This window comes from Dermacentor albipictus, chromosome 1 (assembly GCF_038994185.2).
Source record: "Dermacentor albipictus isolate Rhodes 1998 colony chromosome 1, USDA_Dalb.pri_finalv2, whole genome shotgun sequence".
In the NCBI taxonomy this organism is placed as follows: Eukaryota; Metazoa; Arthropoda; class Arachnida; order Ixodida; family Ixodidae; genus Dermacentor; species Dermacentor albipictus.
The window spans coordinates 119,542,316-119,561,248 of NC_091821.1; the positions used below are offsets into that span (position 1 = coordinate 119,542,316).

General features: G+C 46.5%; 1 protein-coding gene across 1 annotated transcript in view; it reads right to left on the minus strand.

Moving 5' to 3' along the window:
• LOC139057838 (uncharacterized) overlaps positions 1-11,222 on the minus strand; it is a 40,767-nt gene extending 29,545 nt beyond the window's left edge. Inside the window, exon 1 of the mRNA XM_070536589.1 lies at positions 10,552-11,222. Coding sequence (XP_070392690.1) covers positions 10,552-11,211 — 660 coding nt within the window. The 5' untranslated portion in view covers positions 11,212-11,222. The remainder of the gene's footprint in view (positions 1-10,551) is intronic.
• Between the last annotated feature and the right edge of the window lie 7,711 nt (positions 11,223-18,933).

Sequence of the window (18,933 nt, forward strand, 5' to 3'; positions counted from 1 at the left end):
CACAAGTCGTCTCCATATAGTGAATAATGCAAGGTGGCAGGCATGGTATGAGGAAATTCAGTCATAACACAGTTAAATAGAAATAGACTGGGTACACTACCCTGCGGAACGCCTTGATTCACATTATGCTATGTGCTTTTGCCATCAGCAGTCTCAACACAGATTTTCCTGTCTCTTAAGAAATCCGCAACCCATCTTCAGTATTCGGCCAACTATGCCGAAATGGATTAACCCATGGCGTGCGTGTCTGTGGCTGGCTGTGTCAATTGCGCCCTTTATGTCTACAAACACTGCAACAGTGATTCTTCCACAGCTCCTCTCATGATCTACGTATGTAACAAGATCCAAAACAGCATCCATCGTACACCGGAGCCTGTGGAAGCCCGCTATACTTTCGCGCAGTGCGTAGGTGCATACTGTCCACCACTGCAGCCTAGCGTCTATAGTTTTTTCCATAAGTTTATAAAGCCAACTTGTCGGACTGACAGGGCGGAGAGAATGTAGCGATAAATGAGTTTTGCCCGGTTTTAGTATCGGAACCACTCGTGCAATTTTCCAGGAAGGAGGAAGACATTCCGATATCCACGCGTCGTTCAGTAAATTTAACAAAATTTTTGTGGCCACAGCACCCAGGTTTTTCAGTGCAGCATATGTGACCCGGTCAGGTCCAGCCGCTGTACTCTGGCGGCACGATACAAGTTCGTTCTGTAATTCTAATGAAACCAGCTGATCTAGGTCATGATGATGGCTGTTGATAGAAAAATTGATCGATGCTTCGACGACTTCGACAGAGGTCCTCGTGTGTGTTCACTGCTGCACTTGGGCATGTAATAAGCTCACAGAACTCGTTTGCAATGGTCGTTTCCGCTACTTTCTGTACTAAAGCTAAAACTCGGGATGGTTGTTGGTGCGTTAGTGGCCCACTCAAATAGCGTAGAACATTCCACAATTTTGATTCAGGTGTAAGGGGGGTAAGTGAAGTGCAGAATTCCTGATAGCGCTTTTCACCTAGACGCTCGAGTTGCCAACCCATCCAATCAAATATTTTTTAACAATCTCGGCAATCTTCAATAGGACCTGTGTGTCGGTATTTTCTTTCAGCTCTGTGGCGTATAGCTCTGAGCCTTTCGTATTCAGAGTCTACAGCAGCTTAACCTTCAGGATTCTTAACAAACTTTGAACAAAGATTGCTCTTGTATAAGCGATAATAGACTGTCTGTATCAATGACTGCATCAGCTTGACTTGTAATGTGATATCGAAATGCCCGCCAATTTTTCTTTGCAGAGCGCTGATAAGTCGAAAATCATAGTCTGGAACGCTGTATTAGAATAGGAAAATGATCGCTACCCCGTGTTTCAATGTGTGTTCTCCATGTTGCTCCACGATATTTATTTATTTATTTCAACATACTGTAAACCCCATGGGGGTTATTACAGGAGTGGGTAAACAATTTTGACACATATGTACATTTGCAATCCTGGCTTAAGAAAATGCAGGATACGTGGGAACACATACAGAGACGCAAATAATATCAATAAGTAAAAGAGAGGACTGGCTTCTCAGCAAGCTCAACAAATTTGGACAACATTGTTTGCGCGGTAACAGACGGGTACAGTTCATTCCATTCTCGCACAGCTTGTGGGAAGTAGGAAAACAAAAACGCGTTATTATTGCAAGAGAACTATTCAAGTCTATGCGTGTGTTATTACTGGGTGTGTTAAACGCGTTATTATTGCAAGAGAACTATTCTAGTCTATGTGGGTGAATCTGTCGAGTCTGGCGACCGATGCACCCACATAGACTAGAAGAGTTCCCTTGCAATAATAACGCTATGCTATAGCACATGCTATAACACATGCTATATCAGGACGACGACGAAGTGTTTTTGACACAGAGCTGTTCTTCCTTGCTCCAGTTTATTTCTGTGAAAGTCTAAGTTCATCCGCTGGTCCTCGCTCCCTGCTCGGTCGTGATGGAAGTGGACGACCCCGCACGTCTGCCGGCGACGGCGGCGTCAGCGGCGGCCGCCTCCAGGAAGCGGAACGGTCAGCAGAGCGACAGCGACAGTGAGGACACCCATGTCTACTCTCTCAGCAGTGAGGACACTTCTGATGACGACTTCCAGGTTGTGCAGAGCCGCAGAGCGAAGAGAAGAAACACCAGGACGTCCTCATCGTCGAGCACGCAAACAGTAAGACACACGCAGAGGCCGGACACCAATACCATCATATTTGTGCCCTTGCTTCCCACCGTCAACATGAAGCTACTCAACAGGCAATCTGTGTCGATGTCACTGGAAGCTCTGGTGCCAAATGAAATATCGGACATTCGAGTCAACACTCGGAAAAATCTACTGGCGGTTGATGTCCAACATGCGGCTGCTCTGAACACTCTACGCAGCGTAACGGACATCGATGGCATTCAGGTGCGCTCTTACATCCCTCTGGGATCTGACGTAGTCAGTGGCGTTATCTACGACGTAGACGTCGCCATCCTTAATAACGACTTGCCGATTCTTATCAAGCCAGCCAATGATGAGGTCATTGTTGATGTTAAGCGGCTAGGCAGTTCACGCTGCGTGAAGATTGCATTCAAGGGTAAATATATACCCTCGCATGTTAAGGTGGGACACTTCAGACATGCAGTGCGGCCTTTCATTGCGAAACCTCTTCAGTGCCGCAAATGCATGAGACTGGGACACGTGAGCAGCGTCTGCGAAAATCAGGCAGCATGCCCCCGTTGCGCCGAGCCCCACGCTGCAGATAAATGTGGCGCGACTGTGATGAAGTGTTCAAACTGCGGAGGGTCACACGAAGCTTCCTCGAGGAAATGCCCGCTTATTAGGAAGGAAATGACTATCTTGAAAGAGATGGCGAGAGATCATTCATCTCATCGCGAAGCCGCCGAAAAAGTCAGGAAGCGACGTTCCCGCCGCCGGCGCCCCTCGAGGAAGGCTGTTGTCTCTGCGACGCGCATGCCACTTCCTACAACACCTCCTCCTCCTCTGCCGCCCGGGCCAGACACTGTCGAAAGGACCGCGAAGAACAAGGCAACTGAGAAGACCACACCTGCAGAATCTTGGCCGGCTCTACCGAAACGACAGCATCCACCGACAGAATCACAGCAAAATTTTGCTGGACAACCCCCGAAGTCTACTGTCCGTGATTTGTGCGACCAAGACAAGCAGGTGGCTGATATGCTGCAATCACTAATTACTACAATGCGCATCATACTGAACAAGCTGCAAACCCCAGCAGCTCGAAGTGCTCTGCAAATACTGGATGCACTAAGTCCAGTGCTTGCTAGTATCGTTTAAGCATCATGGCTCGACCAATAGTCCCCTTCCGCACTGAAGTTAAAGGTGCGTCGATCTTTCAGTGGAATGCTAGGGGTCTAAGGACCCGCATAGCAGACTTTCGCCAATTCATATTCACACATCGCTTTCCCATACTGGTCATTTGCGAGCCAAATACGTCAACACCACTCAGACTGTCTGGTTACGAATCTTTCGTCTCGTCCACATGCGGCGCGAGCACGAAAGTACTCATCTATATCCGCACGGACTTTACATATGTCGCTAACGCGGTAGAGCCTCACGATGACAACCAATATGTCTGCCTGAATATCCAAAAGAAAGATGTGTCATTCACACTAATTGGAGCCTATATATCCCCAGCGGGTCACTTTGACGGCGAACGACTCAAGAAAATATTACTGATGAACAATGGCCCCTGGGTTATCACAGGTGACTTCAACGCACATCACCAGCTATGGGGAAGCACTAAAATTGATTCCAAAGGCAGGAGTCTCGCCTCCTTTGCTGCCGACCATGATTTGTGCTGTGTGAATGACGGCAGCCCTACGTTTTTGCGAGGCACCACCTATAGTAGCTGCTTGGACTTAACTTTGGTGTCACGGCGCTTTGCCTCGAGCGTCGACTGGTTCACGGACATTGAAACACATGGAAGTGACCATATTCCAACCTACATAAAGATTAGAGGAGTTGAGCAACGCTCCTCTACTGTCTTGCGTACAGTTGATTGGACAAAGTTTAAGAAGGATATGGATGACGCATGTCGAGAAGGCCTTTCACACATCATCGAAGATGCAATCGCAGAGACATTGAAAACATCCATCTGCTCGCTCACAAGGTCAGCAAGGCGAACAGACTTAGATATGGAACTGGAGAGGCTTCGTGCGGAACGCCGACGGGCGGAGAGGAGGTATCGGCGCACGAAGTCCGTCTTGGATCTGAGGGCTTCACGACGCATACAGAAGAAAGTACAGCGTCGTATAGATAAACTGGATGACAAGCGATGGAAAACTTTCTGTCAGTCGCTTGATCCCAGAAAATCGCTCTCGCACATATGGAGAACTGTTAGGGGACTTCGCTCATCTCCGCATCAAAGGAAGCCCTTTGCTGCTCTGGTCCTATACCAACTCCGCTCGGAACTTCAAGTGGCTGAAGAGTTCTGTGCGCGGGTTGCTGGGTCCACGGCCACCATTACTGACGCAGCATTGAATGACATCCCTGAGGCACGTGTACCAGAAATGAACGTGCTCTTTTCACTCGAAGAGCTCGATGCTGCGTTGGCGACCTGCAGGCGTTCGTCGTCACCAGGATCTGATGGCATCACGTATGCTGCCCTATGCCACCTTGGACATGACGCACGTGATGAGCTGCTCAGCTACTACAATGAGTCTTGGCAGAATGGCGCCGTTCCTAGACAATGGAAATCGAGCCGCTTGATCCCCATTCTGAAACCTGGAAAGTCTCCGCTTGAGCTCTCATCATACCGTCCGATGGCGCTTTCGAGCTGCGTCGGTAAACTGATGGAAAGAATGATTCTTGCTCGCTTGGAATGGTACCTAGAGCGATTCAACATCTATCCGGACGCCATGACGGGCTTTCGTCGAGGTCGCTCGTCCATCGACAACGTCATTGACCTCGTAACCTGGGTCCAAAATCAAAAAAGCCTCAAGCGCCTATCAGTGGCACTTTTTCTAGATATTAAAGGAGCATACGACAACGTCGCCCATGAGGCCATACTGAACTCGCTTGAGGCTGTTGGAGTTGGTGGCCGGATGTATCAATGGATTCGGGACTATTTAACTGAGAGGTGCTTTTTCTTACAGACTGAAGACGGCCCAACTTCGGAACATTACATCAGGCATGGTGTGCCGCAGGGTGGAGTGTTGAGCCCCATTCTGTTCAACCTCGTCTTGGTAGGACTAGTGGAGTACCTACCGCGGTCAGTTCACGTCTCAATATACGCCGACGACATTTGCATCTGGGCTTCTGCGGTGACACGACCTCAGGTACGAGCCAGGCTCCAGCGGGCGGCAACCATGACGGCATCTTATCTACGAGAACAAGGCTTCAGCCTGTCTACTGAAAAGTGCGCATTGGTTGGCTTTACGCGCAAACAAATGTCATCGTATCCTGTTTCAATTAATGGTCAAGTGGTATCCTATTCTAAGACACATCGCTTTCTGGGTGTAATCATTGACCGCAACCTCTCGTGGAGCCCTCACTGCGTCTATCTAAAGAAGAAATTGGTTGCCATTGCTCAGGTCTTTAAGTTTCTCTGCGGCAAAAACTGGGGTACACCAGTCCGTTCTATGATGCAGCTCTACAGGGTACTGTTTCTCGGAGTCCTACGTTACAGTCTACCAGTGTTGTCAAATGCATGCAAGACGAACTTTCGCGCCTTGGAGAGCATACGAGGTCAAGCCCTACGCACGTGTTTAGGGCTGCCTCGGTGCACGTCAACAGCAGCAACAATTGCCATCGCTGGGGACCATATGATCCAGACACACGTAGTTGTCGACTCTCTCAGAGCGCACATTCGCCATCTGTCAAGGATCCCCGACCATCATTTGACCTCCCTACCAGCCGAAAGACCTCAAGCTACCTTTTCACGAGTGATTAGCGCGCATCAAGAGTGCATACCGTCATCTTTTACACCGGCGACAAAGCCTTCATCTCCCCTGTGGTGCCTACGACAGCCTCAAGTGAATTTTGATATTCCTGGCATTACAAAAAAATCCAATCATCCATCGCCGGCTCTGAAGCAACTTACGCTCCTATTACTACACCAGACGTATCATGACCGCATACATATATATACCGATGGTTCGACCTCACGTGCCAGCTCAACTGCCGCATTCGTCGTTCCAGCCAAGAAGGTTACAGTTAAATTCAAATTGTCGCACACGACTACATCGACATCAGCAGAACTTGCAGCTCTCCATGCCGCTATGATGTACGTCACCGAAGAGCCCACAGAGAAATGGGTCGTATTTTGTGACTCTAAGGCAGCCCTTCACAGCATCAAGTCTGCATTACGTCACAGAGTATACGAGCAGATGATATCTGACATCAGGGAAGTACACCACCATGCTCTGGAAAGAGGGCACACCATTACATTTCAATGGATTCCTGCTCACTGTGGCATTGTCGGCAACAACCTAGCAGACAAGGCTGCCCGGTGTGCCCATGAAGATACCCAGACGCGTTCCATACCTTTGGCGAGGTCTGACGCTGCCAGGGAACTTCGCCTACATGCACGCAAAATGTCGCAAGATCTCTGGAGTTCAGGTGCCTTCAACTGCCGATTACATAAACTGGACCCCATGCTACGGCTACAAGTGCCATCTAGCCTTTCCCGCGGTGAAGCAACCTTGCTGTACCGCTTGTGGCTGGGAGTAGCATTTACAAACTCATATTCCTTTCGTTTGGGAATGGCCGAGAGCCCGATGTGCGATTACTGTGGGTGCGAGGAGACCATCGAGCACCTATTGTGTACTTTCTTTATTCTTTATTCTTTATTCAGACATATCCCCGCTTTGCCCGAAAGCGTTACAGCAGGGGGGTTACAAGCATGAAAAGAATACATCTTGATTCTCACTGCACACCTGTTCACATGACAGTCTATTCCACTGAGCGATAGTTTTTACAAAAAAAGAGTTGGCATACAGGCCCGTCCTAGCCCGGTATTCTCTAATTTTGCACTGGTGGTCAGTGCGAGCCGATATATAGTGTGGCGGTTTTAAGTACATTTCCCTATCAATTCCCGTTTTGTTATGATAGATTTCATATAGAAGCTTTAGCCGCAGCCTCTTTCGGCGAGACGACAGAGACTCCCAGTTGAGCTCTGTTTTCATTGCTGTGCAACTGTGCCTCCTCCCGTACCTATTCAAGACGAACCTGGATGCTCTGTTTTGTAGTTTTTCTAGTTTATTTATCAGACATATCTGTGACGGGTCCCATAAGGTACTAGCATATTCCAAAATAGGTCGTATACAATTAGGTACGCCGTGCTTCTAAGGTTGGAATTTGCACATTTTAAATTTCTTTGAATGTAATTCAGAGCAACTGCCGCTTTGCCAACTACATAGTCCACGTGTGCCCGCCAAGAGCAGTCGCCCGACAGCATTACGCCCAAATATTTAGCCTTGGATTTAGTACTTAATATATTATTCATTAGACTGTAGCTGGCATCGATTACTTTTTTCTTCTTTGTAAACCGCACATGGACGCACTTTCCGGTATTCAAATTCATTTTCCACTTTGAGCACCATTCGCAAATACGATCTAGGTCGGCCTGCAGTTTGAGAACATCGTCTTCATTATCGATTTTTCTATACACAATACAGTCATCTGCGAAGAGCCGCATGTTAGAGTCAATACCTAAGTTAATATCATTAATATATATAAGAAAAAGAAGAGGCCCCTGAACTGATCCTTGCGGGACGCCTGATGTGACCTCAAGATAATCTGAAGTAGTACCATTTAGGACCACACGTTGACGGCGACTTGACAAATAGTTCTTTATCCAGCTAAAAACACTAGAATCTATACTTAGCATTCGAAGTTTATGAAGTAGTAAAGAATGGCAGACAGTATCAAATGCTTTGCGAAAGTCCAGAAATATGCAGTCTATTTGTCCACCCATATCAACCACTGACGCCAGGTCATCATAAAATTCAATCAGTTGTGTCGAACATGAAAACCCCTTGCGAAATCCGTGTTGTCTGTTTGTAAGCAATGTGTTGTCCGTTAGATGTTCCATGATAGCCTTATATATTATGTGTTCCATGATCTTGCACGAAATCGAGGTAAGTGAGATAGGCCTATAATTAATAACTTCTTTTTTAGAGCCCGCTTTGTGAATAGGGACTACATTTGCAATTTTCCAGTCCTGTGGCATCTGACCAGTAGTTAATGACTTGTGAAATATTAAGTAAAGGTAAAGCGAGATGGCGTGAGAACACTGTTTTAAAATTCTCGGAGAGATACCGTCAGGGCCAATAGCCTTACTTTCATCAAGGTTTTTTAGCAGAGATTCAATGCCGCTAACGCTGAGTTCGATTGGTTTCATAAGAGGAACGTTGCTTTTGGATGATTTTGGGCTGCATGCAGATTGAGAAAGAAAGACTGATTGGAAATATCTGTTTAGGCATGTCGCTTTTTCTGCATCGTCAGTAAGAATGCGTTCATTGTAAATAATTTCATTTATTCCAACAGGATCAGACCCACATCCCTTCAAATATTGCCAGAACGGCTTAGGATTTATTTTCATTTTGTCATTTAATCGTTTAAGATACTGTTCTTTTGCTTTTTTCGACAGGTCTTTGTATTCGCGTGTTAATTCTTGCAGCCTTTTAAAACACGCGTGTGTTTTTGTTCTTTTATATCTTTGAAACACATGCCTTCGTTTTTTAATTAACCTCAATACACGAAAGGTGATCCACGGTTTCTTACGCTTTTGGAGTCTAGCCGATTTAATACTTGGTACGAACTTCTCTGTAAGGTCAAACAGCTTTTGTTTAAATGTGCTCCATAAAAATTCTACTTCATGTTCCCCCGCAAAGCATTCAAAAACAGGAAGAAAATCAAGAAGTTTATCAGAAATTGATGAATAATCGCCCTTTTGAAAGAAGAAAATTTTTCTGCTGATGCACTTTTTTATGCGCCGTACTTTCGTTTTGATCTCTGCAGCCACAACCCGATGATCACTGATACCTGGAATGACATCAACATTACCAACTACATTTGGCGAATTACAAAGGAGAAGATCTAGGGTACTATTAATTCGTGTGGGTTCGAGGACATACTGAAAAAAGCCAAAGCTATCAACCAGGTTCCTCATTTCTAGATTAATACGGTTTGCACTCATTAACTCGCATGTACCGTTTTCCCACTTTAGGTCGGGTAAGTTAAAATCACCCGCAAGCAGTATTATTTGCCCAGATACCTCCGAAACGATATCGCACAGTAATTCTAAAACACTGAAATCCGTACTTGGTGATCGATAAAACGCTCCAGTGACAAAAGAAAGATTATTAGCCAGTGTAACTGTGCACCAAACCGACTCGACTGAGTCATGACCGATGTTCAACATCGAAGACGAAAGGGACGAATGAACTAATATAAAAACACCACCGCCATGACCCGGCCTGTCGTTGCGATAAGCAGTATAGTTGCAGGGGAAGACCTCGCTATCAGTAATGGATGGGTTTAGCCAGGATTCAGTACCAAACACTATATCTGCCTTTAATGACTCAACCAATCCGGCAAACTCATCTATCTTGTTGACTATGCTACGGCAATTTACCACCGCAATAACTAAATCACGATAAATAGAGCAAATATCATTTGTACGTCACCGTTTTGACAGGGCAATAACTTCTTCCTTCTCATCGTCCCATGTAAACGCTCTGCCATTTATGATCAGTTTATCGTCCTTCAACTTAACCTGGTTTTTCTTATCCGCCTTCTTTACTTTGCCGTATTCCCAAAGTTTCTTTCGCACTGCTCGAGTTTCAAATGAAAAGTCCTGTTCTACACTGTAAGAGGAGCCCTTGAACTTGCTTGCATTCTTCAAAACGGCCATTTTTTCTTTATCGGATGAAAAATTTACAATTATAGGTCTTTTCTTCCGTTCATAAAAACGACCAACCCGATGTGCCCTTTGAACCGACTGCAGTTCGATTCCCAAATTTGTAGCGCAGATACCCTTTACCAAGGCTTCAGATTGTTCCCATGTTTCGGACCGATCATTGTCATCTATCCCGTAAAACACGAGGTTCGATCTACGGCTTCTGTTTTCGAGGTCTACATTTTTCTTTTGCAGAATTCTTACTTGATGGCTTAGGTCCCTAATTACAGTTGCTTGTTCCTGTACTAGCTTCATAACGTTTCCTATCTGGTCTTGGGTTCTGTCAAGCTTGCTGTCCATTTCAGCCATTTTGGCATCGTGACTAGTTATCCTGGCATCAATGTTTTCTAACTTATTCATAATAGTATCCTGTAGCGTCTTTAAGAAATCCATTTCACCTTTATCAAAAGGCCCAGGGTTGAGCTCAATGTCGCCGGAAAGAAGCAAGAGCAAAACGAGCCATAAAACTCGGCTCACAACCAAACGAAAACGTCTATCACGTCCAGTGCACTGTACTCGCGCTGTAGATGCAACACATGCCCGCGTGGGAAGAGCCGGCAACGCCATGACTGCTTTAGAAATTTCAATTAGGTGAACAGTACTAACCTGCAGAAACAACAGTGGCGTAAGCTGCATGTCGGCAAGCCTGCCGGCTCTAAATCCCACGCAGTCAACGTGATGTGCAGCTATATAGGCCAGTCCTGGGTCACGTGCTTCGCAATGCTCGACGAGCCTGCCGTCGACGTCATGGTCGAAGAAACCATCCCAGTGAGCCTTGCAGCGTTCTTCGTACAGCGATGAGCTTGCGTCGATTGTCGATATGTGCGATGATGGGGCAGAAGATTGCTCGGGGTAGCACGGATTAACCGCACGCCCACCAAGCGGCCGATGTGCGATCACCGTCCAGGAAGCACCGAAAACCTGCAGAAACAACAGTGGCGTAAGCTGCATGTCGGCAAGCGTGCCGGCTCTAAATCCCACGCAGTCAAGGTGATGTGCAGCTATATAGGCCAGTCCTGGGTCACGTGCTTCGCAATGCTCGACGAGCCTGCCGTCGACGTCATGGTCGAAGAAACCATCCCAGTGAGCCTTGCAGCGTTCTTCGTACAGCGATGAGCTTGCGTCGATTGTCGATATGTGCGATGATGGGGCAGAAGATTGCTCGGGGTAGCACGGATTAACCGCACGCCCACCAAGCGGCCGATGTGCGATCACCGTCCAGGAAGCACCGAAAACCTGCAGAAACAACAGTGGCGTAAGCTGCATGTCGGCAAGCGTGCCGGCTCTAAATCCTTGCCCCCACTACGATGTACAACGCCTCTCTCTGCAGGAAATTTTACACCGACTAGACTTACGACCTTTCACCGAGTCAAAGATACTCGGACCGTGGCCACACCCGTCACTGGCACGAAAAGCGAATCGTGCATTACTGCAATACTTGAGGTACACCGGTTTAAGAGACCGTTTATAGTGTGCCTGTGCATAGTGTCCCTCCCAAACGTACTCTGTGCTTACTCTCTCCCTTTCTTCTTCTTTCTATTCCCCTTTCCCCCACCCCCAGTGTAGGGTAGCAAACCGGATACTCTTCTGGTTGACCTCCCTACCTTTCCTGTCCTTGCTTTCTCTCTCTGCTATATCGTTTGAGCAGAACGTGAGGTCCAGGCAGCTGGAGTAATTAAAAAGCCGTAGGAACGCCACTGGGCCGTCATTCAACAAACACAGACCACTCTTCTGAATTGCCTTTTCTAGGTCATTTCCACGACGCTCACAATAGGCGCTTCCCCACATGACATGGTGCGCATTGAAATCCCCGCAAAATATAACACTTTTTTTTTGCAATTTTCAAAGAGGCTCGTCTATGTGGAAAGTGGAATATTTGTAGAGTGTTGTAGGTACACACTGACTATAGTGATATTTACTCGGCCAAACCGAAAATCACATGCTACGTATTCTGGGATGGTGGACGCAGCGGCACTTAATAAGGCTGACGGCCGGTCTTTTCGAACACAGATCATCGCTCTGCTTAGTCTTGAAGATCGAGAGGACGCATAAACAACGTAGTTAGCTAGTCTAAAACCGTTGTCGGAATTTTCGCTTTGCCCATTACCAATGTCAAGTGTTCCGACCCTTGACCGACCCTTGCTGTTTTTCTCCTCCTGCGCATGGATTTACATTTAGTGTGTGGATTGTTCGAAAGGTATCATTCAGCATGCAAAAATCAAAACAGAATATCAGTCAGCTGAAATTCATTTTTTTTTTATTTTCGCATGCTAAATGATATTTTAGGAGCAATCCACCGAGTAAACAAAAATGCTCGTGCAAGAGGAGCAAAACAGCAACAGCGCGAATCAAAGGTCGGAACCCTTGACGTTGGCAAAGCGAAAATTTGCCCCATTTATTCCTTAGCCAGCTACACAATTTTAACCCAAAAGTATATGAGTCTGTCACTTACAATATACTATTCGAAAGTAAAGACATTTCTGTGGCTCCTGCTCTCACCTTTGTTGTGGTTATTTGGGGAGTAGGCATTTTATGTCGTCCTATCCTTGAAGTAGAACAAGAGGTGTTGCGGTGTGCGTAATGTCAAGGTTCCTGCCGAACAAAATGTTTTTTTTTTTTGCCGAGGCTGAGAGAGACACCGAGACATCCTTTGCCCTGGAAATCACACGAGGTGGACACGTGAAACATTTCGAAGCACAAGCGCGTGTAAAGACAGCGTCCGAAAAGGGCTGGCCGAGTGGCGTCCTCCACGAGGGCCAACATTTCTCCGTCAGTGGTTGTAGGCTGCCTAATACGGCCGCAGAAAGAAGCGCGTAAGAAAGAAGAGGCGCAAGCAGAAAGAAGTGCAGAAAAGAGTAAGAGACGCACCTCTGAAGCTAAGCGACAACTGCCTGGCCGGAGCATGCGCAGAGCAATGGGCTTTTATGGAACATATCGCAGAAAGGAGCCCGAAAGAAAGAAGAGCCGCATCCCCGTTGCTTGGCGACACAGGCTCTGCGGAGCATGCGCAGTGCGATGTCCATCTGGGACCTCCTGCAAGCGGCTTTGTGTACACTTTTAATGGTTCAACCGGTATACTGTAGAAAGTAACCTCTATATTTAGGCAAAGGCGCTGAATACTGCATGCCTATACTAAAGGTTAAAGTGTTAAAGGTTACTGTAACCTCTAGTTTAAGTGCACGCCTACCTAGCGTTACCGGAAGTTAACTTTGTAAAGGTTAATGTTTAACTTATAAATTAAAGGTGGACAAATTTGTGAGAATATACCCTTTTAATAAACGTTACCGTGCGAAGAGTGTGATTGTGTCGTGGCGGACGATGTCTTCGTGGTTGTGTGACAGGTGGACTACCTGTATAGTAGCCGTGAAGCAGTTCAAGCTGAATGACACTAGATACGCGATCAGAGGGCTGAATTGGAGGATAAAAAATCTAAGCCGAGTATAACCAGGTAAGGCCATTGCTCCAAAACGACAAGCAAAACAGTCGTTAGGCGCCCCGCGATACTACATGCGAGCGGTGCACATACCAAGCACGGCAGGCTTTCCTCCGTTGGTGACGTGGAGAGCACATGATGCAGCGGGTGTGAGAATTTTGTTCAGGAGTCGGCGCGATTAGGCACTCATCATGGATACGTGCGCGCCCGTGTCAATGAGTGCAGGGACACTGACGCCATTGATTAAAACGTCCATGAAGTTCTGTTTGGTCGGCAAAGGGATCAGATGGTTTTGCGGTCGAGTCGTCAATGCAGCATCATTTCCGGGAGCTGCATCGCTGAGTTTTCCGAAGACGGGCGTCGGGGCTGCATTGGAAACGGTGAGCGATGAGCCTACGGCGATAGGGACGATGGTCGATGAGCTGGTGGCGAATGGGACTGGTCACGTTGGAATGACGACGAGGGACTGTTCCAAGAAGCACGAGCGCCATTGTTTGGCTGTTGCGGTGCCGATGTAGGCTTGTAATGATGCTCGCTCTGTTCGGGGCGATAATAACTGGGGAATGGCAATTGCAGTGGGAAGGACACAGTACGGTTGTTAGAAGGGCGAGCAACGTGACCGATAGGCTGGTAGGTATAACCAATTGCCCGATCATCTGCAGTTCGCCACTCGGCTGGATTTCGTTAACGTGCAGGATACTGCTGACCAGTCGATGGACCTGAAGCATGAGACTTCTGTGAAGTGGCAATGGCACATACACAATGAACTCCAAGATTAGCGACTTCTTCAAGGACTATTGCCGGCACAAATGGTGTTGTAGGCAAGTCGTTCGGCTCACTGGGGCGGGAAAAATTGGCTGCAGGAGCCGTGGCTTCAAGTTCTTGCCGCACTATCCTTCATCTGATGATGAGAGTCGCGTCACTCTTAGGCTATCGTGGCAAGGGCATGTGGCCGCAGTGTTCGGCAGACGTGCGAACGGCGTTGCATAGCGGCGGCTCTTGGCCTGCTGAAAGCGTTGACACTCTTTTATGATGGCCTGTACTGTCTCACAAGTTTTGCACATGAGCAGGTTGAAAGCATCGTCAGCGATCCCCTTCAGTACATGCCCACCCATGTCTGACTTAGCCATATGGCTGTTGGCCTTACAGCACAGAGCCAGCACGTCCTGAATGTAAGAGTCTTATGATTCTGTGGATGTCTGGGCGCAGGTCGTTAGTTCTTTCTTAGCGGTGCTCTTCCGCCTGGTGTGACGGCCGAACAAGTCCCTCGGTTTCTGTTTGCACGTGTCCCAGTGGTTAAGCTCTACCTCGTGGTTGTAATAGCACACCTTCGCCGTGCCTTATTTGCAGACGACCAAGTTAGCCAACATAATCGTCGCACCCCATTTGTTGTTGGCACTTACACGCTCATACGTGGCTATCCAGTCTTCCACGTCGAGGTGGTTGGTGCCGCAGAACGTTCCTGCACCCCGCGGCTGAGCTAGCACAACCGTCGTGGTTGTAGGCGTTGATGTGAGCCGCGCCATGTCGGGTCCTGTTTCGTTCGTCACGTTGTCCAGTCCTAGGTGACGGCCACTGCGGAGCTCCGTTGTTGTTTGTCGTGGGTATTCAGCACCTCACACCAATTTGTTACGTTGCAGAAGTCACCTATAAAGATGTATTTACAATATTTACAAGAGAGACAACGGTGTATAAACAAGATGGCTGTCGAGACCAATTCCACCTCTCCGTGCCGACATCGTCTTCTTCTGACTGGCGCCACTTTCGTTTTACGCCGTAGCAATATTATCAATTCCTGCGCATGTTGATATCTTGAGGTTGTTAATCAATGCTGCAATTTCGGCACTAGTTATGGCTATGGGATCCATGTAGCTGTAATCGACTTCTTCCATAGATTCGGTGCTGGAATAGTCTTCCTTTGTAAAAAAACTCTTAAAGAAATGGTTGAATAAACAGCGCATTCCTCCCGTTTGACGTTTGTCCTGTCATCATCCACCAATCAAATGATGTCATTGGCAATATTGGTGGGCGAAATTTATTTCCGAAACATTCTAAGGCTATTTTTAATAAGCGATTAAAAGTCACATGATAAATTTGTGTTGGAGGTGCGAGGAGCGCGACAGTACTCTTTTACACAGCGTGGTGTCTCAACCAAGACTGGGGCGTGTTCCTGAGCTTTGCCGTCTAAAGAGCCGCTTCTTTTGATTTTTCATTGCACATAGCGATCTGTGGAACCATGGTTTAGACGAGTTCGTTCTAAACAGGATACGTGATATATGCGTCTGAGCCAAATCAGTTACTTTTATTTGAAAAAGAGACCAGTTTTCTGTGACTAAGGGAAAGGAGAACGATTGTAGGAAGGATTTGCAAAAGATTTCAAGGCCCTGGTTAGTAGAGTCAAAGTTTATTTTGTTATATTTTATAATATATTTTTGTACAACGTTACGCGAACGGCAGGTATCTCGAATATAGCAGACAGAAGCAAGCGATCACTAAACACACTGCTATACTGTAAGAGGTTATGTTATCCGGCGCAGATGTGAAAATAAGATGGAAAGTGTTCGCTTGACGTGTGGCTTCGTAAACAAGTTGAGTAAGTGAGAAGTCAAGGGTGAACTGAATGAAATCATGAGTGATACTTGAGCGTGACGTTAGGTCGGTCCCATCCGCGTCAGGGTAATCGAAGCCGCGAAAAAAAGTTAATTGTGGCTTTAGGAAACTTGTGTCGGATAGAGTAAAGGTTGTTGTAAGGATCGGAAACAAAGGAAACATAATTATCTGGTGCTCGGTAGCACACACAACGTTTTTGTACAACGTTACGCGAACGGCAGGTATCTCGAATATAGCAGACAGAAGCAAGCGATCACTAAACACACTGCTATACTGTAAGAGGTTATGTTATCCGGCGCAGATGTGAAAATAAGATGGAAAGTGTTCGCTTGACGTGTGGCTTCGTAAACAAGTTGAGTAAGTGAGAAGTCAAGGGTGAACTGAATGAAATCATGAGTGATACTTGAGCGTGACGTTAGGTCGGTCCCATCCGCGTCAGGGTAATCGAAGCCGCGAAAAAAAGTTAATTGTGGCTTTAGGAAACTTGTGTCGGATAGAGTAAAGGTTGTTGTAAGGATCGGAAACAAAGGAAACATAATTATCTGGTGCTCGGTAGCACACACCGAGGAGAGACTGAGAGGCAGATGATGCAATGCAGATCCGTAGAATTTTCAATGGGCTGCTGACATGAACAAGAAAAATGGAAAAGTCTTTTTTTTTTACAGCGATGAGCACGTACCCACCTCTTCTACTGTCTTGGTCTTCCCAACATATGATATATTCACATGTGTCCCCTAGTACTTCAGACTTCCCAATATCTGTATGAAGCCAGGTTTCTGTTAGCAATAGAATCTCGCAGTCACTATTATCTTAATAGGAACATAGTTCGATCCGCTTTGGGATTAGGAAAAAGTTATGCGCATGATCTGCTGATTCGAACAATGCAGCAACGGGGTTTGTTTTTAAGGCAATGGCGTCGGCTTCGATGGAATGTACTCTGGCCGAGAGCTGTTTAAGCTCCACGTTAACGGAAGGTTACCAGTGATTAAGCGCTTCTAAGTCTTTAGAAATGGCGCTTTGACCAGCTTCAATCTGATGAACAGTCTCTAAAACCTTTGAAAGTGTTGAACTGGTGCCGGGTCCGGGGTTAATTTCAACGTCGCCTGAGAGGATTAGGAGTAGGTTACGTGAATAAAACGTAAGGCGATATTTGGATCGATGAAAAACACACCACCAACTACCGGGGCACGATACCACTAAATGAAATCTATTTCAGCTTTTGAGACATGAGCAACAATCCAAGTAACTAACCTGGAACAGCGGACAGGGTAAGTGCTCAATTACAGAAGTGGTATCGAGCCACAGTGGGTCCTACTTGTGAAACGCTTTATATAGCGTCGTTCCAAGCTGATAGCCGTATCTGTTCCGGTAGGTGGTCCTGATAGCCAAGCTCGGATCCAAGAATGATTGGTCGGCCATGGCACATGCGTCCAAGCTTCGGATGCGTCCGGGCGAAGCCAGCTCGGTGGCACATCGTCGGCACAGAATGCCGAGAACGCTATATTTGACCATGAATCACACGAACAACCTTCCTTGAGCTGGTGATTTTCAATCCAGGAAACTTATGAGCCTATGAGCCCGAGTCAAGTGAGAGGGAGTCCTTGATTCTGAGTGAGAATGTAAATCCATAAGTTTGAGTGTGTCTGAGTCAATGATTCTATGAGCCAGTGTTATTCCTAGAGCCTTAGTGAGCCTGACCTAGTGTAAGTCCGTGCAACCCTCAATCTGTTTTAAATGAGAGTCTGACTCCGAGTCAATGAGGCTTCGCCTGCTATTTGTCGTTGATTTCGATGAAGCCTATAGCTCAGTCTGATTGCTAATGAATCTGACTCCGAGTCAGCCGCACTGTCTCGTTCTGGTGAGTCCGAGCGAGCACTGCTGAGTCTCATGTTGGAGTGTAAGTCTGAGTGAGCGCGAAGCTAAATATTTATTTCAAAAGTCAGTCTGTGTGAGTTCCATCTGATTTTCCGGCAAGCTTCAACTTACGTAATTTGTACACAAACAATAAACAGACTTTGCGCATTTGCGTTATTCTGGAAATTCATTTCTGGTGGTTACGTTTGGTGGTTAATTACGTTTGCAATTGCAACATGTGCTGCACAGCAAATAATTAGGTATTGACAAATTGTTCATTAGTTCACCATGTGTTCCATTTCCTAGTGCTAGTAATGTCCTTATCGTCAAATAATCAGCTTCAAGGATAAGAATTATGCTATCTGCCACAGTCGATTTTTGAAAATTCCCTAAATCCTAAAAATGATTACCGGGTACATTGTATATGCGTGCGCGACATCCATGACTTACTGTCATGAAAGGACAATTAAAAATTATTGAAATACCAGGTTCTTTAATAACCAAATAAACTCTTGATCGAATAACTAACCTTGGTGCACAAGAAATGAGACGGATTATCTGCTATTGATACACCAGGATTCATGTCTGATTTCATCGTCCTTTTGAATTCTTTAAATCTTTCGTTCTCACGAACCGCCGAAGTGCTTTCTTAGAACACTTCGCTGACAAAGAGGAGGTGAAAGCAGGGCCAGGAGTCCTATTAGACCATGCATTAGAGGCATTGTTTACGAGCATTGTCTTTGTCTCGATTATTTCACCAGGTCTATTGAGGGTATTAAACTTGTTGTGACTTCATTGCACAACTGGAGCCATCTGTAGACGAAAAAGGAGTTGTTCTTGCATTGAATTATGCTAGCCGCTTTGCTGCGACATCGAAGTGCTTAGGATGTCAAGGGCTGAGGATTGGTAACCTTACCAATTCTGAACGTTAGCGACTGGAAACATTACTCTTGTGAGAGTCAACTGGGGGAGAATTCCCCTATAAGAAGAGGAGGAGGGCATGGAAGGGATGAGAATGATTGCACTGCCTCCACATATAAGAAAGTAATGGTACATTCCATTGGTAGTTTTCGAGCGTGCTGAATCGAGCA